Genomic DNA, 27643 nt, shown 5'->3' on the forward strand with positions numbered 1-27643 from the left:
ATAGTTATTTTACTTACAAATTACCGTATTGTTACAGTGGGGAGGCATGCGTTAATCCGACAGACCTTTTCTCCGACTATGTGGCATCCGCGTGCGGTTAGGGTTAGAGTGCGGGTTTGGTTCGGGTTTACTGTTTAATGTCGGAGCACTGCGCTGTCGGACTAACGTATTGCACCCGTTACAGTGTGACTCCCACTAGCCATCAAATCTGTCCTATACCAGTACCCATCACTAGCCAGAAGTAGATACTATTAGCATCTCTTCTCCTGCTAAAATGTCTTTACCATGTTTGCCCTGACATAGCCCTTCAACCTGGTTAACAGTGACCAAAAGCTCCCCGTGAAAAATGACAAGAAAGGAAAAGTCATAGTGGATGGTGCAAATAGTTTATCTTCCACATGGAGGGAGTGGACAACAATATTGTTTACAGCAATTCATGTCATACAGTGGCTCCTTAAAGAAATAAAATGTTCCCTTAAGTTAGGAAACACTACATGGACAGCTACTAGTTATGTAGCCCGAGTAAAGAAAGTGTGGCCTGACATGATTTAGCTTTTCTGTCTCTTTGAATTCCAGTCATCACCTTACCAAGACTCCAGCACACAGCCACATGTCAGACAACACATTTATTCTTTTCAGCAAGGTTTCTTTTTTTTTATCATCACAAAGGCATATACTATTTTCTCTGTATGTTACTTGTTATATATATTTATATATTTAATATAGAAACAAAAATAAGCATACATTTTTGCTGAATAAGACTGAAGAATATCAGCAAAGGGCAATGTAAACCATGGTCCATCTAGTACATGTGAAAGGTACGGTAGCTCGCCCGTTCCCAACTCGCCCACAGTAACAGATTTGCATAGGCAAAAATGGGATTAGCCCTTAGACAGTGGATTTCCTGAATTCTTTATAGATCTAAAAATCTAGTTCAACTCAAAAAAGTTAAACAAAAAGAAAAAAAGAAAAAGAAAAGAATGTTGACTAGGCTAATCTCTCTTCAACCTCTCTCATCAAATACATATTCATTTTTCTGTGCACATGTTTTTTTTTGTTTACAGTGTTAGGCTTCAAGTAGATCTAAAAACAATTTGTACATTGACAACTAGATGTGAAATAAATTAACTGTTACAACCAGGCTCAGAGGCAGTAACAATAAGGGAGACACAGCAACTGAATAGACCCAACTCAAAGAATTTAACAAATAATCCAAGGAATAGGCTAACAAACAGGATAATGTGGCATGTGCTAGCCAGTATCAGTGGTGTGAGTGGATGTAATGACGTGTATAATGTAGGGGTGTTGTAGGATTCAGAGCCAAACAAACAGCAAAGAGACATGCAGTGCTGGTCTGCTGGATGAGAGAGAGATATACGTATGACTGAGTGGACCAGATTATGTGCTATGGGATACACTGGGCCCAGGTGAATCCCATAAGCACTGACCCTACCTGCCTCCAACCTGCTAATAGACAGATCTTTGTGCCTACATGATTACGTCATGGCGTTAGTTGGAGGCAAAACAAAGAGATATTGGATTGGAGGCAAACATGAATCACCTCAGAATAGTAGCAACGTTCTTTGGTTGTAGGCTTGCGAATCACCAACTGAACATTCAAAGGAGTAAATAAATGGCTTCAACTTGAAAAATCATCGCATATAAACTTGCGTCTCCAGGCTTTCCACAGTACGCGTGGAAAACCTGGATTGTTCCAAACAAACCAGTCTTATCCGGTCTTTGCATACACATACATGCACCGTTTTCGTATCTGTTCTAAACCTAGACCGGATCAGCAACCTGCAAAGCGAATTGATCACATTCTAACCACATATCAGCCGCCACTGCCAGTCAAAAAAGATCGAAGACAACAACTATGGTTAAATACGATAAAATATGAAAGGATTGGTGGCAATCATCAGAAATGCTTGTATTTCTACCACACACTTCAAATCAGGTTAAACGTATGGATAATTGTCTCAAGGTTTGTCATGCCCATTCATCAAAAATCGATTGGGGAACTAGGAGAAAAATAGGAGATTTCTCATAACTCAGCCCAATAGCGCATGATCTGCGTTAGGTGTGTGTTCAAGAAGACTTTGTCCCTCATTTTGTTATTGATTGCAGGTTGGCAAAATATAAAAGCAAACAAAATTGATAGGCAGCGTTGGCATGGATGTATTGAGTAGCTACTGTGTTCAGGTAATGTTTTGCCTCACTGACTCCACGCCCACAGAAAAACATCATAAAAATGGGATACCAATAGATATCTAAAATGTGCAACCCAAGCAAACAACAATTAACCAAACAAATATGATGAAAATAATTGTTAGAAAAACAACCTGTTCCAGGTCTGACTCCCTTCCTGTACTCCGTTTTGCCCCATCTCTTTCCCCCTCCACAGCTTTGTTGACTGAAGAAGCATTTTAAGAGAGAAAGAAAAAAAGAGAGCAAGAACAAAGGCACCGATGGCAACAGGTAGAGCAATGGTAAGAACAGCAGCAAAAACGAAATAAACTAAGATCATGGGGAAAGAGGCAAAGCACCCGCCACAACATATTCGGACCCATTAGAAGAAATAGAAGATGGCAAGTCAGGCAAAGAAAAAAATAAAAAATAAAATCCAGTTTCCTTTTTGATGCTTTCAGAGGCAAGGTTTGATATTAATGGTTGCCCGGGACAAAAAAATAATAATAATGAAGAAAAATGTGCAGGTAAGTAAAACCCGTTAACTTGTCAGGTAATTCTTTTTTTTCTATCTCGACAATTCCACTGTGATCATTGGGGCGATATAGGGGAGTTTCAACACTTCTGCGCCAAGAGATTCAGCGTCTGATTAACGCCCTGTTCCAATTGCCATGGTCATGAATTGGAACTGGCAGCCATGGATACCACCAGCCAGCATGCCAACATGAACAAATTAAGTGAAATCCATGATATACATAATGGATAGAAATAAGTTAATCCATCCCGTCATTCCTGTACAGGTGACTGACTTACTAGGGGCTTGTACAAGCCGAACCGCTATTCACTGAAGGCCTAGAAGGAGCTTTGTGAATTGGCGGAGATCCTGAACATCAAAATCTGGAAGCAAGCCAATATTGGATGGACCAGATGGCTTTCCCACATTGAGAAAGCTGTCAATACTTTGATGAGAGACTACACTCCAGTGCTGACCCACATGGAGAACACACTAAACAAGGTAAATCATGATTAGCTACATGTGATGCAGAAGACTTGAACTAATCACTACTTTGTTTTAAGTTAGTATAGATAAGATGATCTACTGAAGGACTCCAGCCATTTGCTGTTTGTGGTGCTGGTGACATTCTGCAAGTTGAGCTGATAAGTATTTCCAGTCGTTATACTTTTTCTTATGAGAGGTTGGTTGTATTCTATGAGCTAATTGTATACATGCTTGGTGGGTGGGTCTATCGAACCTGCTTGTGTCTTGGGTTAATGTATTCATGCGATGCACAGTCATTTTGCGATGATTTTCATGTTAACAATATCCAGTGTTTTTGATATCCTCTTTGTCCCCTGAATGGTTGTTGAATTGCAGTTTAAACTTGAAGCATGCATTTTATCATGGCCAGGTAGAAGGCAAGGCATTGTATGTCCAAAACCGTTACTTAATAGAAAATGGAAAAAAGAACCTCTGTTCCAATGGATCCAATGTAGTTATTATTTAGTCGCAAGCTCTTGTTAATACTTTTTATTGGTTAAATATTTATAAAACCGACAGACAGACTTAACCACTTTCACTTCAAAATGTTTCAAAAACAGCAAAAACAGCAGATCTACAAGCTCACAACACGTTGCGATGTGACACATTGTGAGCTTTTAGATCTGCTATTTTTGTTACTGTCGTGCGACACTGCGAAGTACCTATGAAGTAGGTAATTAATTTACAAAAAGTTTAAACATTTTTTAAAAGGTTTCTGCCCAACAGCAACGATTTGAAACAGCACTGCCTGGAGCGCTTCTTGGAGGACACAGAGGATGGTCAATTCCACTTGGTGCCCCTCCTCAACTGCAGACAGGAGAGTAGGGATAGGTTTGCCAGGTAGATCTTGCAACAAAAACAGAAATTAAACTTCAGTATTTAGTATCTCTATCTGTGTATGTTTTAGCTATACTTTCAAAATGAATGGGCTCTATGGGAGCATTTCAAAACAAACAATTGTTGCCATATACTATGGCTGTGTTACTATATATTACTGTATTCCCAATCAATTACTGCCAGAAGGTAATGGTGAAAATATGTTCATGGGTTTTGGGTTAACCAACATTTAAATTCAATTATTCAAGTTAAGAATTAAGTAATTTAGTCAAATTAAATTCACAAAGCAGCTTAACATGACATTTCCTGGATATTTCCTCTGATTCCCTTCAGATGCCCGCCTCCATTCCACAATCTGCCACATGACACGATTTTGCTTTGTAGCCGGGAGCTTCACCCCTTCGCTTGCATAGAATGGACGTGAACGGAACACAACTGTATCAGTTGTGCATGTGTCACCATATCCGTGGTGGCCATAGCTGAATAAGTAGTGAGGCCGCCTGGGAAACAGAAGGTCTCCGGTTCGCCCCCCTGGCTCCGGTCTATGTGTCAAAGTGTCCCTGAGCAAGACACAAGACACTTAACCCCTAATTGCTCCCTGGGTGGTGTATTAATGGCATTTGCCCACTGGTCCTAATAGTTAGGATGGGTTAAATGCAGTACAGTATGTGCAAATGTACTGTGACAAAAACACCCCAATGGATTGGGGACCATGTTATTTTATCATTACTTTTACACCATAAATCAGCCATCCCCACACAGACTCATGAGAACCTTTAAAAGTATTTATCTGTCGTGTACCTCTTGTTTTCGTGGGGTGACATCAATTGTTGGAATTATACCGATACACATGGCACGGTCTGGCGGATATATCGGCTATTATTTAACTTTTGACCACATTGGTATCTGTAATTATGCATGGACATTATAGGCGAACATTTAAAAAAGAAAATATTTGTTTTTAAAACAATTGTAGATAATCTACAAGCACAATGTGATGAGTTGCGAGCTTGTAGATCAAAGTTATGTTTATTTGTATTTATTTGTTTCGCTTACAAGTCAAACGTTGTCAAATAGAAACTTTAATCAAATCCAAGTTTTTCAAACTGATGAAAATTGAATGAATTGAATGCATTTCTGACTAATATATTGGTCAGAACATTGGTAACTGGTGGGCTAGACCTCTCAATAATCAGGATCGGCATCAGACCCAAAACTCCCCCATCAGACGGGCTCTAGTTGTAATCTTGATCCACTGTCTGGAAATATAGAGAACTTTGAATGGAAACCCTGCTGTCGTCATTATTTGCTCCACTATTGAGCATATTACGTATGCTCCTCTGCATGCGTTACGCCTTCTCGACAAAAATTTGGCTGGCAACACGCGGTTTTCTACCCCACCCAACACCAAACAGTAGGGGGTGGCAGTGACAGGACTAAATGATGGAATTTGCAACAACTAAACTGGGGAGAAAAAAAAAAAAAATGTGAGTAGTTATAAATAAGGAGATAAAAAGAAAAATGCTTACAAAGCCGAACACAGACATACTTCCATTTGTCAGCCAAACAACTTGGAAAAATAGAAGAGCCCCCATTTGTTACAACCAGGCTCAGAAGCAATAACAATAAGGGAGACACAGCAACTGAATAGATCCAACTCAAGCATTTAATTAATAATCCAAGAAATAACAGGAGTGTATTGTAGAGTGTACCTGCCAGTTTTTCAGTGGGTGTCTGTGAGTGAGTGGCTGGCTGGCTGGCTGTAATGACATGTATGGGGTGTGGTAGGATGAAGAACTAAACCAACGGCAAACTAACCAAACGACGTGCAGTGCTGGATGAGAGAGAGATACGAGGATGACAGCATGGAGAAGCTTATATGTGCTAGGGGATGCACTGGGCCCAGGTGAATCCCATTAGCACTGATGATCCCCGCCTCCTACCTGCTAATAGACAAAAACAGAACAGGGAAGCAACACAAATAAACACAATCAGCCGGTGGAGTCAGGGGGGATGTCACCTAAACAACATGAGAGGTAGTGAAAAGCCTACAGGGACATTTTTTTTTTTTTTAAAGAAGGCTAAAGCTTCGCAGACCTCCTTCTTTCCATCAGTACATAGTCAGCTGTCAACCTCTTAAGCCTGAGTTATACTTGGTTGCTCGTCGTGTCGCGCCCTACTTAACATTTTCTGTGTGCAACAACGGCGCCCAACAAAGTGTAAATCATGACAGTCGTGTCAGAAGTGTTTCAAAACACCTATTCACTCTGAACCATGGAAATTTGAGGAAACAAAAAAGTCCATACCTCTAAACTCTGCGATGCTGCTATGTCCGTCCACACACACATAATCATCATTGCTTGTAGAATCCATGTTTCAAATGTTCGTTTTTTCACCCATTGTGTAAAAATCACTAGTGAGAAGACGAGGGACATCAGCAGAGAGCTGGACCTCTACTGTCTCTGTCCCCTGCTTAAAACACTTGCAGGCTTTCAGGAGGACTACCTGTCAGCACTGACTGGACTTAAACCCCCACTGGTTCCTCCGCTCACACCGGGGACTGTCTGTTCCCCATTCTTATGAATATTTTTTAAGCTATACACACCTCACCATTTATAAATGTAAACTTGGTTTAATTGCACCATGATTTAATTGTCTGGTTGTTGGTGAAACATTCTCGTGTTACCTGTATAGTTACTGTGTAGACCCAGCAAAAAAGCAAATATAGCCAGACTGCGCAGAAGAGGGATTTGTCTGCGCTAGAACTACATGAGCCACAGACGTTATTCTATGAAGTCAAAGAACTACAGCGTCGTCTCACAGTAAAAAGAAATTCCAAATACAAAGTCCAATATGCTTATGTTGCCTGGCAACAAAAACAGTTCCACCAAGTACATTGGAAAGTTGACCCTTTAATATCATTATTCTTCTTTAATTACGCTGTACTGTATATTTCTGATTCTAACTGACTGGCTGCATGCATGCACAGTTCTTCATTAATGCAGCTAAGCATTACCAATCAAGCCCTTCTGGCTTACAATGTATGTCGCATGTAAGTATTGTATTGCCAAAGGTTATATGGCCAGTTAAATAGATTTTTTAAAAGATAAGGAACATTCCAAACATGAAACTTGGTCTTTACAAACTCATGAAGTCTATATTATTGTAACCAGGTTAAAAGGCTTTCATGTTAATTAAATCAAAAGCCTCTTGTTAGTGCACATTATCAATGCTAGAGCAAATGATTTGGGGAGTGGGGGAGGACAACTTTTCTCTTTAAATATCATGGTATCTTCTATTTAAATCTCTAATGCTAGTTTAAAGACAAATGGTTTGGCAAAATTAAATAACGCCTCACATAGACATATTTATTTGGATATCTTTAATGGTTGTGTGGTTAGAAATCTTTATATAGGTTTCTTAAAGTCCAGAACACAACCAGCAAAAGCAAATACCCCAATCTAATATAACTGAAATTGATCCAATTGCACTTAACTGTCCACTGGGCGTTCTGTGCCCGATATACTTTTAATTTAGTCTTCAACAGGCTTGGCACGTAAACTTCAGGTAGTTAAAGGAGGTGGCAACATTGACACTATGCTCACATTGAGGAGTGGCACTGTTTCATTGACACTTTGTTAAGACTGCACTAACCACCAGACAAAGAGGTTAGCTATTCATCAAATAACATGATGAATCTATGACGTCAAACTCTTTCACAAAAATATAATATACTGCACTCATGCACTGTCTACTGCACATCCACAGGCCAGGAACAAAGTTTATCTTCAAATGTTCACATCTTCAAAAAAACAATTTGTCCTCTAATAGGTACTACAAATGTTAATGGAATATTTGGCAAGACCCTCTTAAATATTATATTTTTGTGTATGTAACTGTACCATACAAATACATAGCCATTATCAATGCATGCTGGCATTGTCAGATTAGAAAAAAAAAAACATTAACTTTGTTACGGTCTCTGAGGGCTGGCTGCGGGAATGGAGGATTAGCACGGCTAGCACAAGCATGCCAACCACTAGCCTACTGCATGCTGAAAGCTAGTCAGCCTAGTTGAACAGGCTATCATGTAGCATGGCTTAGCTAAAGTTTTTAGCAAGTCTTGTACAATGTCTAGTGTGTTAGCATTATCATGCCAACTCTCTTCACTAGGCCTTGGTAAAAAGAATGCAACTGGGCTAAGTAAAGGACGACCACACATCCGTCCAGCCTTATCTGCTGGCTTCATAGACATGCACCTGAATGAACTAGACTAAAGAGCCTCTAAGTCACATCTAATATGTCTTCTTCACAGCACCTATGACATCATGTTCAGCAATCACCTCCAACAACACATCTGCAGTGACATATTCAATGTCCGCTACCAGCATATCTGATGTTATTTACAGTTGACTGTACCAGCTGTTTGATTACTGCAGCAATATTCAACATCTAACTTTAGCAGCTAGTTAAAATCTCACATGCCCAAGGCCAGTCCTGTTCAACAATGAATCCTTCCAAACATATCCATGATGTTGCAGCTGCTGGCAATTGCAATTGCTGTATAGACCATATTCACATAGCTATAGGCCATTTTGCTCTTACATCATACTCAGGGATTGGAAACAATTTCCCCCCGAGAGTATGATGTAAAAACTAAATCACTGCCATGTGAATGGTCAATATGTTCTAGGGCTATCTTTTATATAATATGCAATAGAACGTGAAAACATAAAGCCTTCTCTTTTTCTGCTCAAACTATCCAAAAATGGTACATAACATTTTAGAATCATTGTTTGTTTCACTATATTTTCTATATTTCCAGCAGTGCTTTTCCCAACATGGGGCACCTGTGCTTGTCAGGCTGTGATGATCTTAACTTGGAGGAGAGGTGGGACAGAAAGAACGGGGAGGAACATTGGGAAGGGGACACAAGGGAGGTAGGGAACGTCTGACAAACTGTGGTTGCTTTCCAGAAAACTCCAGCAGCGCTTGTGCTGCCTTGTCTCACATGTAAAGGCATTGTGATTTCTTGTTGTTGAAAAGTTCATAAGAGTAATAATACATGTAGCTGCCCAACCACAATTCTAGCCCTTACTTCTCCCAGTTACAGAATTGTAAAGAAGGAAAGTGCTTGGACGAATGAATGAACACACGGATGGACGGATGGGTAGGTGATGCTGCTGCTGCTGCTGCTGTAGAAGCCATCAAACCTCCTCATTAAAAAACAAAACAAAAAAAAACACTGCATTAAGCTAAAACTTGGCAAAATTCTACTTTTTACCCCCCCTTCACTGAACATGGACAGCCAGACAGAGAGACAAGTCCACCTGTGTTTTCAGGAGATAAATATGTCTCAATATTCAAGAACCGTTGCAGTCCGCGGCCAACAATGTCAAGCTACTCTAGAGAGAGAGAGAGAGAGAGAGAGAGAGAGTGTGAGAGAGAGAGAGAGAGAGAGAGAAGAGTTCCAGAACCTTGTTTTTCATGCAGAGCCAGTGCTTCTACTGGTTAAGTGGGCAGAGCAGCCCCAACACCAAAGCCCAAATTGGGCTTCATATTTAGACTATAAAAACATCTGAGGCGAGGGACAGAATGTGACAAAAAAGAGGAGAATAGAGAAAGAGAAAGAGAGGGGAGAGAAGAAGAATTCTAAACAGTACAGTACAGTACAAGAATAGTGGAAATGTCCTTTTTTTTGTCTTCCTCTCTCCTTGTCCGTCCCCATGGCCTGAGGAGTCCTTGTCCACAGTCAACCAAAAGCTGGCCATGAGGTTGGCCATTCAACTACTTGTTGACATGCGGGTTGGCCAATCTACCAAATAACAACCAGCGAGAATCACCAGTCCACCAATCGCTGGCCAGCATGAGCAGCTTTAGTGACCAATAACCAACCAGCAAAAAGGCCCACCTGGCTCCAGCAGAGAACTGGAGAGAAATTGCTTAAAAAATATAAATAAAAAAAACTATCCTGTATGTCATCCAGTCTTTTCAATCAAAAAAAGGGAGAGATTTTCCAAACCCGACTGCTGGCACCATAGTAGTATTTGAAGTAGAAGTAGTAGTCTCGTTGGCGTTTAAGATGGTGGTGGGGGGTGGGTGGGGGGGGGCCCTAGGTTTCAAGGCAGGTGCGCCTCCGGCTGGCCAGGAGGTCTCTGTAAACGGAGGAGTTGAGGAAGCGAGGGAATGAGTCGCGGTGCATCAGTGTGTAGATCTGAAGCTGGGCCTCCTCGTACATCACGTTGCTAGGCTCCGCCAGGCTCTGGTTGATGCCTTCCCTCACCCGCGAGTCTAGACTCACCTAGAACCAGTAAGAGGTTTTCTTTTTTTTAAATGGTACACGTTTTTTTTTTTTTTCATTAACCCATTCAATCCGGGAACGCATCTCTGTCATTTTAGATTTCTTTGGCTATTAAAAAATAGCAGATATACAGAGTGCTGCGCTATGAGCTTGTAGATCTGCATTTTTTTTTTTTAATCGTAAACATTTGAGAAAATCTTTAAATTTATATATTTTTTAAGCGAACATTTGTAAAATATTCTGTTCCAGAGACCCCCAGAAGCAAAGATTTAAGTTACAAATGTTTACTTTAAAAATATATATATTCAAAGATTTGCACAAATTTTCACGATTTTTCAAAAATAGCAGATCTACAAGCTCATAGCGCGGCAAACGTGAACGTAAGTAAGGTATGTTTGATCATTTATTTGAAACTTTTGAAAAGCAACTAGCAACTTATCAGAACTCATGTAAATGATGACGACTATAAGTGGTGGCTATTTTGTTCCTTGAATTTTGATTCGGGAAAAAAAGGTAAACACTGGTATCGTCTTTACCTCTTTGGGTGACAATATGGACACGTAGTCTTCATATATGATCCTGGCCTTCTCGTCCACAGCCGTCGGGTCAGTCTCTTTCTTCAGCTCCTCGCACGCCATCCAGAACAGGAGGTTCTCCTCGCTGTACTCTGAGCGCAGGAACTCGCGGAAAATCTCCCGGCCCTCCAGCGAACGCATCATCATCTCAAAGCTCCTGGCCCATGACAGTACTTCATCTAGATTGGGGTGTCTAGAGTCATAGGAATGCCCCACACACACACACACACACACACACACACACACACACATTAATACAACAGGACACATGCACACTTCTACTGTAGTGTACAAGAATGTCATGCATGAACAGGTAATAAGACAAGAGTTACGGATCGACTTACAGCTCGTCTGTAGCTTCAATACTGTCCAGCTTGGTGCAGGTCTGTCGCTCACTTCTCTCCATCCTGTCTTCGTTCCTGGAATAGAAAGATGAGTTAATAATCTATTGATATTATGTTTGCAATAAAAAGGGACTGGGCATTTGCAGTTAGGGGGGTTTCAGAGATTTTTCAGAGATTATTCTTAAATCATTTAAAATATAAACTATGAATATAAAATATAAACAAGATATAAACATTCAGGGTTTATTTTTCTTCAAAATGTTAACCATCTGTCAATCTTCTACAGTTCCTTCAACTCCCAAGACGCAGGGTACCACCTTCCAATGGGGATCAAAGTGGAAGATATGTGGGTCTCCAGTGAAACAGCAGGAAGAGTCCTACTGTTTCATCAGATTGATTTTGTTGACTATTGAATTGAATATTTTTATTGACACTTTTAAAAGTACACAGTGCAACAATTTTTAAAAAAATGCCAAAATTGATCAAAACACAAAAAAAGCCATTGTAACTTTTCATTGTCCACTTATAACACAGCCTCCATGGAAATTGCTAAAGTGTACCTATGCACACAATGTTTTGTCTCAAATAAAATGAGTAGAGCAACAAGTTTCAAGTTGATTTTGGCATAGTTTTCTCTTTTTTTCTTGTTCACTAGGTGGTATGAGTTGCTCAATTGTAGTGATATTGACATATGGACCTTAGCTTATGCAGAAAGTCCCCTGTTTGGAGATATAACTGCAGACATAAATGAATAGCAGCCAATGGGGTCAATTAACAAAAACATTTCAAGAGATTTAACACAACACACACTAAACACCTTTTAAGCGTAATATTTTATATGATGGGACTCGCCGATGACTATAGTCAGCGACTTATACCGGTCGGTGTCAAACTCCCCTACAAACTATCCTTGGTTATTTCTATGCAGCAATCTCTATCATTTCACTCATGACTGATGCCGACACAGTAGCATCAACACACATTTTCTTTAATTTACACCTACGTAAGTACTTTATACAATGTTTATGAAAACAAATATTAAAAAGAAAATGACACCCAGAGAGGGGGTTTCCACACAGAAACATGTATGGAAAAAAGGTATTGCTTTCCTCCCACAAAAAAAGGTATGATTGAGAAATTATAATTGATATAATTTTGTTGGGACATCAAAAGTCCACAATTACTGGTTTGTTTACCGCAACCCGTAAGCTGGGCCTGGGGCCAGCCAATATCTATCCGTTTTCAATGGGTAAGGTACTTTTTACCCTATATATACTGTATATTGTTATAAGGAAGCCACCCCATTGAACCCGCATAACTGCCATGCAAAAGAGGTGGCAGAGAAACTGTTACCTTATGTAACAGTGGTGCTTAGTGAGTGTGACATCTAGTGGCTGAATGTTGTCTAGTGCCCCCTTAATTGCATCCGTGTGCTCCACAACCTGTTAATTATTTGCATATTTTATTTGTTTCACTCTCAAATGTCTTATTGTCTCAATTAGAGTGAATAAGTTCACACTTAGGAAAAAAAAGATCAAGCCGAAATGGGTCATCTGCTGGATAGTATACTTTACACCCTCAGTTCGGCTTCATATACCCTCATTACCCAAGCTCTGGTAACAACTGCTGGCCAGCTTCATGCCATAGCCCCCTCTCTCATACAAAGGTCATCCTTACGTAAATGTGGTTCCTTGCCTTTTAAACTCTTATGCAATAGACTGTTCATAAAACATGGCGGTAACAGAATTCCTTAGCACAAAATCTGTGGCCCATTAACTGGAACTGATGAACAGCTGTGGTGGTGACTGCCGTGATGAAGTCAGATTACTGTGGCCATGTTGTGGAAGCATGAGCAAAAAGTAAAACACTCACATATGGAAATGATAAATGATGAACCTCCCCTTAATCTTATTAAATACTTTGAGGCAAAAAAATAAAAAGTCGTGGGTCCCCAGGACCCTATACTAGTCCTCTCCATTTTCCCCCTCACCAACAACTCTACTTGTTGTTGAGGGAAACGGCCGAAATGATTTGACGTTTCGATCACAGTTCTTCTTCAGGAAATAAGATCCATGTGATTTCAACGTGAAATTAGCAATACACAAAGAAACATATTACCAGTGTGCAGGCTCTATTATTTTATCTTTGCCTTTTTTAATTGTCCCACCTACAGTAAACACTGTTCTATAAATACATACTAATACGGCATGTATTTTTTATTATTAGCCAGGTCTAGTAGCTGGGAAGAGCCTCTTGCATATGCTTCAGTTGACAATAATCTAGTCACGTTTGTCACCTCACATACCAAAAAAAGCTTAAGTTTGCCTGCACATAAACACGCGGGACCCAAACAGGTACACTCGTTTATGAAAAAAACCATCTCGCTCAAATGGACACACATGATGAGTCCCCGCTACAAATATAGACCGCACTGAGAGGTCTATTTTTATTTCACCATGGAGGATCTTTCCTTCCTTTCGCCGTGTCTTGTCAAAGTCCCCATTGTGCAGCGGTAATGGGCCTAGCTATCCACGACCCCCAGGCATGCTCACAATACAGCTAAATATACAGGCTGTTCTTCACAGCTGTTTTGCATGTGATGTGTTGATAGAAATAGAAAGTGCAGAGACCAGATAAGGCCACTGCATGTGGAGTGGGGTTGGGTAGAGGGGCACGGGCGGAGGGAGGGAGGGAGGAAGGATGGGAGAAAACAAATAATGGGTGAAGCAGAGAAACAGATCACCTTGACTTGTCATGCTCTACCTGACACACACACACACACACACACACACACACACACACACACACACACACACACACACACACACACACACACACACACACACACACACACACACACACACACACACACACACACACACACACACACACACACACACACACACACACCCCTACCCTAATCTCTTTTACTCTGTCCAGTACTGTATATTACTGAGGGTCCAGATGTATTCTCTCTGATCTAAGCTGATAACTTTGCAATGAGGATTGGAACTGCTGCCATTCAGACACACATAATTTAATAAAACTACTTGACTTCGCATTAATGCCATGAATCTAATCATTTGACAGAGAGGAATCAGCTACTTAATTAGTTAGCAGGAGTCACTTAAGTAACTGGAACTCACAGTGAAAAGCAGCAAGCTATTCCACTCGGCTTCAAACTGATCAATGTCAACGACAATGTCTTAAATCCCTGCCCCGTGCATAGAAATCAATATAGGGCAGCGGTTCCCAAACTTGTATGGATCAGGGCCAACTTGAAAATCTCGAAAGTTTTCGGGGCCCACCCATCTGACCACTTAACACATGTTAAGTGGTGAGATGGGTTGGGCCGTTGTAAGTGGTCAGATGGGTGGGCCGCATGCATTTTCAGAGCACGTATATTTTAATGATCAATCAATGGATTGTGTTACAGCTTTGATCAATGGAACTAACATAGTATACTTTAAAGGTTTCATGACATTCATTTTCATTTATTTTTCGTTTTTTTTGTTTTGTTTTATGACCTCAATAACAATTCAGTGGATTTTCTGTGGTCTGGGGTTTTCTGAATAATTAGGCTAAAAAAGTGCTGGGATTGGCCCCTGGACTTTGACGTCATAGTCCATTAATCCCGCCCCCTCTCCACCCCACCCCTCCCCTCCAAGAGAGTCTATCTGCAGACTGCAGACTAGGGGCGTATCCTATTGGGGCGTTTCCCATTATAAGGGGGCTTATTTTTCGAGGTAAAAAAAATATATACCACAACATTTATTTTTACATTAATCTTTTATATTAACGTTACATTATCATCATTAAAATCCTAGTGTTTTGCCAATCATTTGGGGGCCCACTTGCAATATATATATATATATATATATATATATATATACACACATATACATATACATATATATATATATATCCATATAAAGTGGGCCCCGGCCGACATGTTGGGAATCGCTGACCTAGGGTGCCGAATAGGAGCCAATCCGAGGCAGATTCAGTGTTTGATTTAAGAGCACAGTGCAGAGTCACAGACTACTCGTTGCAGGTCCCGACTACAAGCTGCCACCACTTGAGATGAAGTGGTGTGTAAGATGCAGAACCCTTGCCATTCATTGGAAGAACAATGTTTCATTCACTCGTCTCCTGCAGCTCGAGGGCAGCCACAGTGAGGCCACTGTTGCAGCTACGGGGTGGCTGGCTTTGGTGCCTTGCTCGGGGGCACAGTTAAGATACAGTTAAGTCTTAGAGGCAGGTTTCAGATTTTCAATATTTTTGAAAGTTTGCCTTGAACTTCAAGCTTCAGCTTGACTCCATGTAAATAGCATGTGAACTTAGCCTTGGCTTGGGCAAACCATTCAGCAACAGCCTGGTGGGAGAGCATTGGGTCACCAATGTAGCGTTTGCAAATGCAAACAACAGTTTCCTGACTGAGTAAGCCACAGACTGGTTTGCAAAACAATAGCCTCTATCCATGCTAAACCAACACAAGCAACACTATCTTAAAGGGGAACTAAACTATACTGCACACGAGCTCTAACAATGAAGATAGGTAGATTCTGTTACTCATTTACTGTGTCTACCCACTACAGGTTCTTATATTTAGTGTTAAATGGCTTTATTATATGCTGATTATTATTCTGAATTACATTCTGAATTATCCCGGTCTCTCCAGCTCTTAAACGACCACTTCACTCTTTTTCAATCTTATCTTCATATAATTGGTCCTCACTAATGCTCATTATAAGATGGCAACATTTCTGTCTACTCACTCTGTGTATTAGAGGAGGTCTGTGGACAGTTCAGAAACCTGCCTACCAGTGACATCATCGGTAGGCAGGTTTGAAAATGTCAATCTTTTTTTTTTTTTATTGACGCAAGAACGATGCGTTATATTTCAGCATGATAACTTTCCAGGAAGAGAAAGGCTGTAGTTTCTATTAGCTTGGAATCCCCATCGATGATGTCATTGGTAGGCAGGTTTCTGAACTGTCCATAGCCCACCAATGAGAAGCAGAATGATTAGACAGAAACGCTGAGGAAGGCCGACGTGCCGAAACACGTCCGTTTCTCTAGATAGACTGCTGCTGCTGTGAACTTATTAAAAAAGCAATAAGAATATAACTGAAGAGAGTGCGGATAATTCTTTCATTGTAGACAGAAATGGTGCCATCATATAATGAGCATTAGTGAGGACTAAGTATATGAAGATAAGGTTGAAAATGGCCCTGGGTGATGTGTACATTTAAAGTAAACAGAAAATACATTTTCAGGTCGGGATACCAATTTTATCTAATAAGGACACGACCTCCGGGTGCTTGGGAGATTCTGATCTTCTCATCACCTATATACAGATCCTAGCAGCCTCAACATTCGCAGTGACAAAGCACACGGTCCTTGCATTAGGCTCACCCTCCGCAGATCAGCAACTGAAAGCAATTCCTCATCTCCATTGTGTATCTGGCTTCAAGGTCAGGACTTGTCAAGAACGCCTTCCTCTTACTGGGTCCTCGGGCTCTTCGGGGTCCGTGGAAAAAAAAAGTCCAGTAAGTGAGTTAGGCGTTGCTATAGAGATACATGTTTAAGTTTAGTTGTGCATAGGAGATTTAGAGTGTTCCAGCATGGTCAGTGTAGTGACGCATTACGGACAAACAAAGGTATAGGCTATACATCCACTTCTTTTTCAGTGGGCATTGTGTATACTAGATTCTAGTGTGTGCAGCAACAAAATGTTTAAGTAGTCACAAATGTAAAATTTTCAATGCATAATGATTCTGAATATTTGAAACTGTTTCAATACTCATTTGCCACGATATCGGTACCAGCCCTGCGGTCTCCCATAATTCTCGTTTCTGCCTCATGGAAAAGTCAAGTCAAGGCTACAAACACACATACAGTATGCTGTTTCCCACATGTAGCAGCCCTGTCTCACTCCCAGTGCTGTACACATCTCTCCTCACTCGTCTCATCACTTGAAAATAGCTGTCTTGGTTTTATAGTTTGCGGGTGTTAGCTTGCTAAAGATAACAAGTGCGAAGTGAACGATTTTGAGGGACAAATATGAGGTGCTTTGGACAAAGGTACTGTATAAGATGTTTACGGATGTGTCACTGCCTGGTATGGAAACTGCACCGCCCGCTGAACAGAATAACCTACAGCTGGTGGCCGAGTGCATAATGGGAGGTGAACTTTCCTCCCTCCAAGAGCTGTACGACAAGCGATGTGTAGTCACAGCTCACCGTATCATCAAGGACATGCACCACCCCAATCACAAACTTTTCACACCCTTACTACGACCGCGACCAGGCAAGGAGGCCTACCATACTAGTATCAAGGGCAAGACCACCACATTTCAGCTTCCTCCTGGCTACCATCAAACTGTTGAACAAGGCCTGATTACCGCCTGCCACCAGGCTGGCCTGTCAACTGGAACACTTCTTTACAAGTGTAAACCTGTGATGTGACAATCGAGTTGATTCTTCTTGTTTTTTTCTGACAAAAAGGTTAATGTAGTCCTAGTGTATTTTATGTTTATGGATCATACTGTCGGTTCCTTTATCACAAAGTTGAAATAGTTAATTCAGGGTTTTTCTACTCATTTTGACATATGGATTTGACATATGGACTTTCCACATTCCATAAATGCATACTGTACATGGAAAAGTGATGGAAATGTGGCACTGAATCTAACTTGACTCTCTCAATTCCAAAAGCATGGTGCATATCCTCCTGAATCACATTCATGAATGAGAGACAGTAGTATAGTTTAAATATAATAAACATTGTCATGATTGATTTGTCATAACACTGCCACATCAGACAGAGCTTTATTAGATTGCATTGCACACATTGCTTTCGCTTTTGTAGTGCACATTTTAATAAAGCACTTTGAGTGGCCAACCAAATGATGTATATCACCATGAACAAGTCAACATTTAGCCACACAATTCACAACTGACCTCAGTCACACATTACTCCATCTTACACACAGACCATCCATAGTGATTTGGACAAGGCTGTCAAGTGTCAATTCCACTTTCAGACAGCAAATCACTCATTATTTCTGTGATGTCATGGGCCATCGAATGGCCCATTAATTCAGAGCTGATGTATTTAGTATTCATCTCAACACAACACCATAGCCATACATGTAAATCAATCTGTTTAGAGTGTAAATAGTGGTTCAGGGCAGGCGCTCATCAAATAAAATAACATCCCTTGCCGCTGCTTTTACACATCGGATAATGAGTGCCTCTTAAACTAAAGCGCGAGCAGAGATGTGTGCATTGGTGCGCGCAATGATTTACGATTCTGTCCCTATCGGAACGTAACTCGAACGGCGCTGAGTCAGCTGAAGCGGACTTCGCAACGATCGGCACGGCGACTCGCTCGACCGAGCTCGCTCGGCGGTGCCTCTTGTTGTGGCGCAAGTCCGCTTCAGACGGCACGCCTCCGCCGGGGCTGTCCGAAAACAAGCGCTCCGGCGCCCCGCTCATCCTAGGGAAATAATAAATATTAGCTTCCCCTGCAGCAGATTCATGTGTTTATGTCCCCTAGGCTAGTTAATGCTGCCTCTCCCATGTTGGAAATGTCAATGGTTTTAGGGCTGCAACTATCAATTGTTTTCTTAGTGATTATTCTATCACTTACTTCTTCGATTCATCAAATAATCGATTAATCTACTTTTTTTTGTTATCGATTAAACCGATTAGTCTGATTAACTGTTGCACCCCTATAAGGTTTTGCCACATAGTTTGCACACAGGCATGAATGAACATAAGCCGTAATAAACACAGTAAATGGCAATATCGACAAAATGTCCTGTATTGATATTTGGTTTTGGCTGTTTCTTGATTGGTGTTTCAACAGTTTTCATAATATTCATTAATGTCAACCAAATATTTCACTCTCCTGAATGAGATGGAGCCCATAGTGATCACACAAAAAAGAAAGAAAAAAAGGAACTTGTGGACGGACAGACAGAAGGACAGAGTGATATTATAGAGCTACTGCATATCATGCAGAGGCCCTAATGACACACCAAAATGTCAGCTCTGTTGCTGTAAACTTTGCTCTCGCAACCAAATCAAACCTTATCACATGCAATAACACTACTGTGTGGAAACAGCACACTAAATGATACATGTTTTGCATGATTTACATTTGCATCAGAGAAGCCGGAACAGGCATGACATAAAAGTGACATCAGACACCATAAAGGTCAACACAGCCTGGAGCTGCTGTGGTTTCTTCCAGTATGGTATGAAAATCAACTTGCAGAGACTTGAAACTTGCTTAAGATAGGTATTTGCGTGGTTATTTTTCAATCCATTTTGTTTTATGCACATTGACTAGAAAATGCTTACTGAAAATAGTCCCTGGACAAAACATACATTTGTCCAAAGACTGCACAACAAACTTTAGCCAATGAGTCAATAATTCAGATAAGTTTGTTAACAGGAAAATGTCTATGTTTATTTACAAAATATATAGCCAAAGCTGTTAATAGACAATGACAACATGTATTAATGCCAGCATGATCCTTTAAGCTGAGGATAGATTGCACAATCTAAGGCAGATTTAGATTCCCCCCCCTCTTTTTTTCTTTCCAGCATTTGTGCTTTATTCTTTGATAGTGACAGAGAGAGAGACAGGAAAGGCAGGAGAGAGAGGGGGCATGATATGCAGCAAGGAGCCTTGGGTCGGATTCAAACTCGGGCCAGCTGTGAAAAGGACTATAGTCTTATTTATGTGGTATGCTATGCACTCTTACCAGATTTAGAATTAGTTTTGATCTGGAAGAGTCACAAAAAAAGAAATGAGGAAGGGATAAAAAAAGACAGAGGAAAGAAATAAAGAAATACATTAAGTGTTGAAATGTCTAGTATTCAAGTCCAGCAGTAACAAAATAGTTTTGCCATAAATCATAATATAATCTTAATTCAAGAGATTGAAATGTCATTACACCCCAGCTGGTCGACTGTTCAGAGACAGACGAGGCTGTTTGAGTGGGAGAAGGGATTCCCTGAGAGTGGCTTACCAGAGACACTTGCAGCAGCCACACCAGCAGAGACAGCAGGTGTTAGGTCGGGGCTGACCAGGGGCCTGTGGGGGGCCCTCGATGTGCGCCGCCTGCCTCTTTCGCATCTCCACGCCGCTCAGACTACGGGGCTGTGCAAAACACACACACACACACACACACACACACACACACACACACAGACGCACACACACACACACACACACACACACACACACACACACACACACACACACACACACACACACACAGTTAATATAAACATACTGTCCTTCAACTGAATGAGAACGGATTTAGCATATCTTAAAACTGCTACAACATGTCGCACATGGTGGGAACGAGGCTGTGTTGAGTGCTGCTGGGTGTCTCAGAAACCCAGGATGACATACAGTATGAGACAAATCATTTAAGCTCATCAACTTCATCCTTAGAGAAAGAAAGAAAGAAAGAAAGAAAGAAAGAAAGAAAGAAAAAAATAATTTCCTTCCTAGTATGGTACTATACTTGGCAGTTAGCCAAGTTTCTTCCTTTTTGACGACAATTGCACATATATTGCAGTGCATGGTGTCTGGAAAGACACTCGCACATAAACACAGACACGGTTGGAAGAGGTTCAGCACCGACATTGACGTACGCGTATGCACAAAGGTACATACTACATGGAAGGTTATTTTGATCCATTTTTACTGTTAGCATTTTGTGGATACAAAGCATTGTTGTTGTCACTAAATACTGGCTGCAAAATATCCAGATTGTCACTGGGGACTGTTATCATTCAATAAGAAAGACTGGCAGCAATTCTAGCCTTGCTAGTTGTTTTAAGTGGCTAATTTGTTATGTTTCGCAGCCAGCATTCAGTGATGACAGCCAAGTATGCTTCAGTCGACATTCCTGACAGACCAACAAGCCGACAGAATATCCAACAGAAAAGAGAATGCAATACACAGTATTAACAGTTTGTTATCTAATGAACAAGGAGCCAGAATGAACCATAATTTACATTCTCTCCACTTAAACCACTTGACGTTGCGTCCCTATTGCATGTCTTAATAGTCTCTTATAGCAGATCTATAAGCTCACAAAGCATTGCAATGCAATGTATCAGTTTGTAGATCAGCTATATTTGGCAATGAAATTTGGTGTAGATGGAAAAAAGGAGTGGGCCAAAGATAGAACCCCAGAGGACTCCGGTCAACAAAGTATATAGAGTTTAAGAGGTTAACATTCAGTGTGTGTTTTATCTCTGCTACACACTTTTTCATCGCCTTTTCTATTATGCCTTGCCTACTGTAGAATGGGAAGTGAAAAACAGCTCTAGTTTGGAGGGAATGCAATAAGCTTTGAATTAAGAGTACAAAAAAGGCACTCATATGCATATTCACTCAGAATTATGAAATAAACAATTTCTATTTTCTACTAAACCTCCATTCCGTTCATTTAACTTTGGGACACAATTTCCGTGAGGAATGTTCATCAGCATCACAGCCTGCAAGACACATCTGTTTTTCCCAGGGAGATTTGGGTTTGGCATTTCTTAAAGTAAAGTGCTTTTTGGGGCTTTTTTGTTTAGTCTCTAAAATATGCTACTAGCTTGATTTATACTTAGTTGTGCACCGATGTCACACAACGAAAATGGCATATATAGGGTGGGTTGGTCAGTCCAAATTTGATTCCAAATAACATACTGTATCTCAACAGTTATTGTTATTGTCTCCTACTGACCGATGTCATGAAATTATTGGTTTAGGAATGCGACAAAAACAATCCTAATCTTGATTATTCTGCACATTCCATTGGCCAGTCTTGGCCAGTGAAAATGCCACAGAAGAACATTAAAACATAATTTCACATTATTTTGGGATACACCTGTGATACTGGTGCTTTATCAAATTGTGAAATTGTGTTGGTAATTACTGCTACTACATCAGCAGCATTTCTTAAGACCTGTGTTAAAGTTGAAATTCAGACGATGCCTCGTGCACCTGCAGTTCACTGTTCACTCCCGCAAATGTAGAACCGTTTTGTTTTTTTTTGCTTTGTGGTTCAATATCTTAAAACCCAGTCAAACATCAGGAAAATAAATCGTGGTTTAAAGAAAACAAAGTCACCGGAAGATGAGAGGAAATGAGAGAGAAAGTTTCAGTCACTCTGGCGTGGCCACTGAAGTTCGCTCGAATATAATGCAACTAATAATTTAATCTTTTGTCATCCTGACTTGTGTAAGTACAGAAAAGATAAGGTAGTCTTGCTATGGACTTGGCCACAGAGCAGCTCCAGTAGAGCAGTTAATGTATGCAGTATGCTCAAAACCAGAGCTGTGCACGGCTCAAAATTTATATATAAAAATCTACAGTGACAGTATCTACTAGGTCGGGGCTACCCACACACACGCGCGCGCTACTGTCCGACCGCATCCTCCTATTCACACAGCGCACACAGTGCAGACAGACTTATTCATCTCTTCTAATGTGTACAAAAATCATGAGTTCTGCTAAATCAGATTACAGTATGACTGACTAGCCGCAGCACAACTATGTCCATGCTCTGTATGATAGCTATGCTACAGCTATAACTAACCATTACATGTCTACCGTACCCCCTGACAATGACAGGCAAGCAGAAAGTGCATTATAAAAGTAATAATCTTTCACCCTCTTGCCAATCAGAATTGGATAATCTTTGCAATGACCATGATAAAATTATTGTAATAATAATCTAATGATGAACAATTGCTTTATATAGAAATGTATAGTAACTTGTTATAGTAGTAGATATGTACTTATTTAAACATGATATCGTATATAGGCAGCATATGTTTTCTGCTTGTTTATTGTAGCGATTCTCCATTCATCAAGGTTTATTTTAATTCATTCATTTTGAGGGTCAATTCTTGACTGTTATTAAATTAATCAAAATGAATGTTCCTGGGACAGTGGGGCCAGCGATCTTGAAAAGCCACTGGCAAATTACACTTAATGTCAACCCCTGCACTTGCCGTTTCTCTATACTGTAGATGTGACTGTAGAGTCTCTAACCCATTAACCTCAGTTAACACAAATAAATATGCCATTCCAGCAATTTTATAAAGGCTTAGGAACTACATTTACCAGTGGCCTGGTATAGGTATATATGGTATGTACGAGCTTTACAGGCAAAAATTGTTTAGTGCTGATAAATATTCACACACAGGTGTCTATATAGGTCTGTGCATGATATAAGGAACCAAAGACACACTGTAAAAAAGAGAAAAACAAAATCCCTTATGGCTCTCACAAGTGCTCAATATTGCATGAAATTTGACTGTCCTATGCTATAGTAAAAACTGTAACAGATACTATACAGCATACTTCTACACTTTAATCCATTAAGAACGGGAACGCATCTGTGTAATCTTTTGATTTATTTAGCTATTCAAAAGATAGAAGATCTACAAGCTCATGAGCGCTATGAGCTTGTATATCTGCTATTTTTGAATCGCCAAATAAATTTAAAATGACACAGATGCGTCCCCGGATTCAACGGGTTAACTTAGTCCATGGCATGAAACCAGCTATGATCCTCCTCATACATGATTTCTGTGCCAAAACTAAATGCAGCTTTTGCCTACCCCTTTCTTTGTGAGCACATAGTGGGAGACAGTAATATTGTAAATATTATGTTCATGGCATAACAGAATAACATACCTATGCCTATATTTACTGTCAATCCTATTGTTTTACTGTGAGGACATGAAAATCTGACATAACATTTCCCAATGCATTCTATTCGAGAGCTTGCTCTCTCTGCACTGGAACCTTTTCCCCAGCCTTAAGCACATAAAATGCATTTTGATTAATTTCACGTAGCTGTCCGTGATTTTCCAGTGCAAGCTTTTGACTCTTCACAATAGAACAATTTCCCTTTAACACTGAAGGTCACAGGCATTTAGAATTATTAATATGACTGAATGAGCTACGTAGTAGGGAAAATAAAGAATTAATCAGGCTTTACAGTTATGACCTCATAGGCTTAATTAAACAAAACTCTTACCTGTAAAGTCATGTCTAAAACTGACCTCTTCACTGAACTCTAGCAATGCCCCAAAATGACTACCGTACACTCCCGAAATGGAAGTGCCAACATGGGCGCCTTGCCCCTGCTATCTTTTTCGCTCGACTCTACTTTTTCTCCCAGGGTTTACTACTACAGTGATACATGACAAGCTGTGCACGGGCGACCTGCCTGATATGCAAATGCTGTCGCCTGACCACTTCAGTGGCCATCAGTTATTCAGCAACCGTACCGTATAGCAGGCCGTGGAAAAAAAGAGGTGGCAGTGATGCAAACGACAATGAGGTACAGCTTTGTTCTAGCACCGGAGGAGGAGGTCGCAGTGAAAAGACATGCAAATATGGCATGGAAACACAAATAACCTGCCCAGCAGAGAGGCACAGAGCAAGACAGCAAGAGATGAGAACTGCATGATAGATCTGTAAATCAGTCACCATACGCTAAAAGTTGTTAGGCCCAACAATGGCCTTTTAGCCAGAGCAGTGAGCACACATTTTTTTTGTTTTCACCTTCATCATTTTGATACACTATAACGTTTAGTTTCCACTGCTCATCCAGTACTGAGCGCTTAACAACCAACGCTGGCTTACCCATTCATCAGTGGTAATTATTTTTACCAGGTGGCTGAGAATACTCCAAGACACTGACAACATCAGTAATTTTGTGCTCTGTATAGGAGTATTTTGTCTATTCACAATTAAAGGAGGAGTTCACCCAAATAATTAGTTATTTTCTATCAATTGCACACCCCATGAAGCCTTGAAATCATGGATTTATTTTAGTTTTTGTGGCATTCCTAAACCAATAATTTGATGGTGTATTTCCAGTAGGAGAAATAATCTACTTTGTGTCTCCTACTGGATACATTAGCCGGTAGGAGACGGGAATCAAATTATTAGCTTGTGGTTTTTTTTACAAAAACAAAAGACGAAAAAAACATGAATATAAGGCTTCATGGGGTGTGCAATTGATAGAAAATTAGTCATTTTTTGGGTGAACTACTCCTTTAAGGATGCAACAGTTATTTGAACTTATCGATTTAATTGATTATAAAAAAATACATCCATTTTTAAAAATAGTAAAAAATAACAGTTTTACAAGCTCACAATGCTTCCTATTGTGATGCGTTGTGAGCTTGTAGATCGGGCTGGCTATTTTCACGACCCCTTGTTTGACAAAGTATGACATAGGGCCTAAGTTGTTAATCAGACAAATTGATTTTAACGTAATTAACAAATAAGTAATGTTAACTAAAGCCACAGGGTTAATTAACATAAATTAAAATCTAGCTGGAATAATTGATTAAATAAATAGCACTTTTAAGTAGCCTAACTCGTAATTGACAATTCAAAACATGTTGCATTGTAAAATAATAGAGAATTTGCAGAATAGCTTGGGTAGTAAGTATGAAATTGGCTCTAAAGGAATCGTTTATGAATCTAACATAAAAGTGTCATTATGTTTTCATTTCAGTCATAGAGAGTAAATAGTCATGCAAAGTAATTTTCTAACCAAGGAACTGTTAACCTGAAGGATTAACTCAAGCTCCCAAACACAGAGCTACAGTAGACTACGGTCTTTTTTTATTACTATTATTAATTATGCTGCTACAATGTCTGAAGAAGCCAAACCCTCTCAAGTTTTACTCTTATGTACCTGGTCCTGACCTGTACACAATATAACAATAAAGCCCACTGTGAACCTTGAACTGAGCATTATCAGTGGTGTCAGTGGACTCATGCACAGCTAAGGAAATGCACTGTTAACAAAGCTGTTTAATCAAATCACCAGCCAGTATTTCAGATCTACTGGTTGCTGTGGAGTCTGAGAGGGGGATGTTCTTGATCTAACCTGTTATTTCCTCTTTCTGTTTGCCTTCTAACATGATTTCCATCACTTCCGTCATAAATTCTTTGTAGGTATCAGTATTTCTAGGAAAGGTCACTTCAAATTAGCTCTGTTTTGTGTCATAGTGGTGTTTAAACTCTTCAGAGCTACTGTGTGTATTGGCATTTTCGGCACATATCAGTCTGGTGCTCGATGGAGGGAGGTGAATGCATATTTGTCAGCCCACAACTCTTTGAATTGGTGATTTTCACTGTCAACTTTCCTTTTACTGGCCAACTTTGAACATGCCATTTTGATTTGATGTTCCGATCCACACTAAACTTGCCACAAACACTGTTCAGGGGTCTGGCATGACGAATGATGAATAGTCAAACCCTCCCTGCCTCAGCCTGTACTCAGCCTACCATGAGTTAGTATGTCTACATTACCTGTATCTACCTTTGCTTCTACTTCTGCAATATCTCCTGCTCCAACCTACATACAACACAGCATACAGTAGATACAGTATATTGTATGTTCTATATACCATTACTGGAATAGCCTACCTTATGTTCCATGTATATATTTTTTTCTTTCTCTCAAATTTGGCAAATGTTTGATTAGTTCAACATACATGATTATAAGCCTTTGAGAACAAAGACAAATTATTGGCGACCCAGTCAATTCCCTGAGACCAATTTGAAAGACCACCCGTGGCTCACGGGACACACTACAGTGAAAAGTTACACATCACTGTCCAATAAGTAATACATATTGCAATGTTTTTTTGTATGTGTACAATGTATTCCTTCTGCCGTTTGAGACTCAATATGGGGAAGGGTCTTCAGTCTACTTGAATGAATCTTATTTTTATTGCTGCGTGAGTCAATTGAGTAATGTCAGGTAAAGTTCTAGTTTTATTTTATGTGTGTGCATATGTGCAAATTATGCGCCTGCACAAAAATACAGAGATAACTACCGGGCCGGGTTGCCTAACCCAGGGCGAGCAAATATTGGAAGTCAGTCGTAGCCAATTGGAATGGAATATAAAAAAAGCTGCCACCCCTTGTGGCATCTACAGTATTGTGGTAGTAATAAACCAGGTTAGACCTCTTCAGGCTATAAGTCCCTGCAGGTATCGAACTTAAAACTTCTTCCAGAATCTGATATGATGGTCATCACATCACACACACATGCACACACAGTTATTGAGGAACTGAGAGCAATATTCAGCATTTTTACATAGACCATAATTAGACCATAGGAAACAGAGATTGAACATAACCATTGCATTCACAAACATATTGTTTAAAAACAGTATACCTTCACATATTGCCCTTTGTCCATTTTTAAACAGCTCCTTCTGAATGTACAGTAATTCATCTTTTGGGTTTGATCTAATAGATTCTTTGTTCCTACAGTGTAGTTACTTCTTGG

The 27643-nt window shown here is 40.2% G+C and overlaps 1 protein-coding gene across 4 annotated transcripts in view; it reads right to left on the minus strand.

Annotated features, from left to right (window-relative positions):
• The window catches only part of rgs17 (regulator of G protein signaling 17), a 385251-nt gene that overhangs the window by 352190 nt on the left and 5418 nt on the right, over nucleotides 1-27643 (minus strand). Inside the window, exons 1-6 of one of the 4 annotated variants that reach the window (XM_084076873.1) lie at nucleotides 20330-20456; nucleotides 20063-20084; nucleotides 16702-16806; nucleotides 11284-11358; nucleotides 10901-11132; nucleotides 373-10364 (exon numbers count right to left, since the gene is read on the minus strand). In XM_084076873.1, the coding sequence (XP_083932999.1) occupies nucleotides 10176-10364; nucleotides 10901-11132; nucleotides 11284-11358; nucleotides 16702-16742 (537 nt within the window). In that variant the 5' untranslated portion in view covers nucleotides 16743-16806; nucleotides 20063-20084; nucleotides 20330-20456 and the 3' untranslated portion in view covers nucleotides 373-10175. Of the gene's footprint in view, nucleotides 1-372; nucleotides 10365-10900; nucleotides 11133-11283; nucleotides 11359-16701; nucleotides 16807-20062; nucleotides 20085-20329; nucleotides 20461-24358; nucleotides 24466-27643 lie in introns of those variants that run through there. The other 3 variants (XR_014602133.1, XM_084076871.1, XM_084076872.1) reach the window with 3 other exon arrangements.

Source organism: Gymnoscopelus microlampas, assembly GCF_963454915.1.
Source record: "Gymnoscopelus microlampas genome assembly, chromosome: 13".
NCBI lineage: Eukaryota > Metazoa > Chordata > Actinopteri > Myctophiformes > Myctophidae > Gymnoscopelus > Gymnoscopelus microlampas.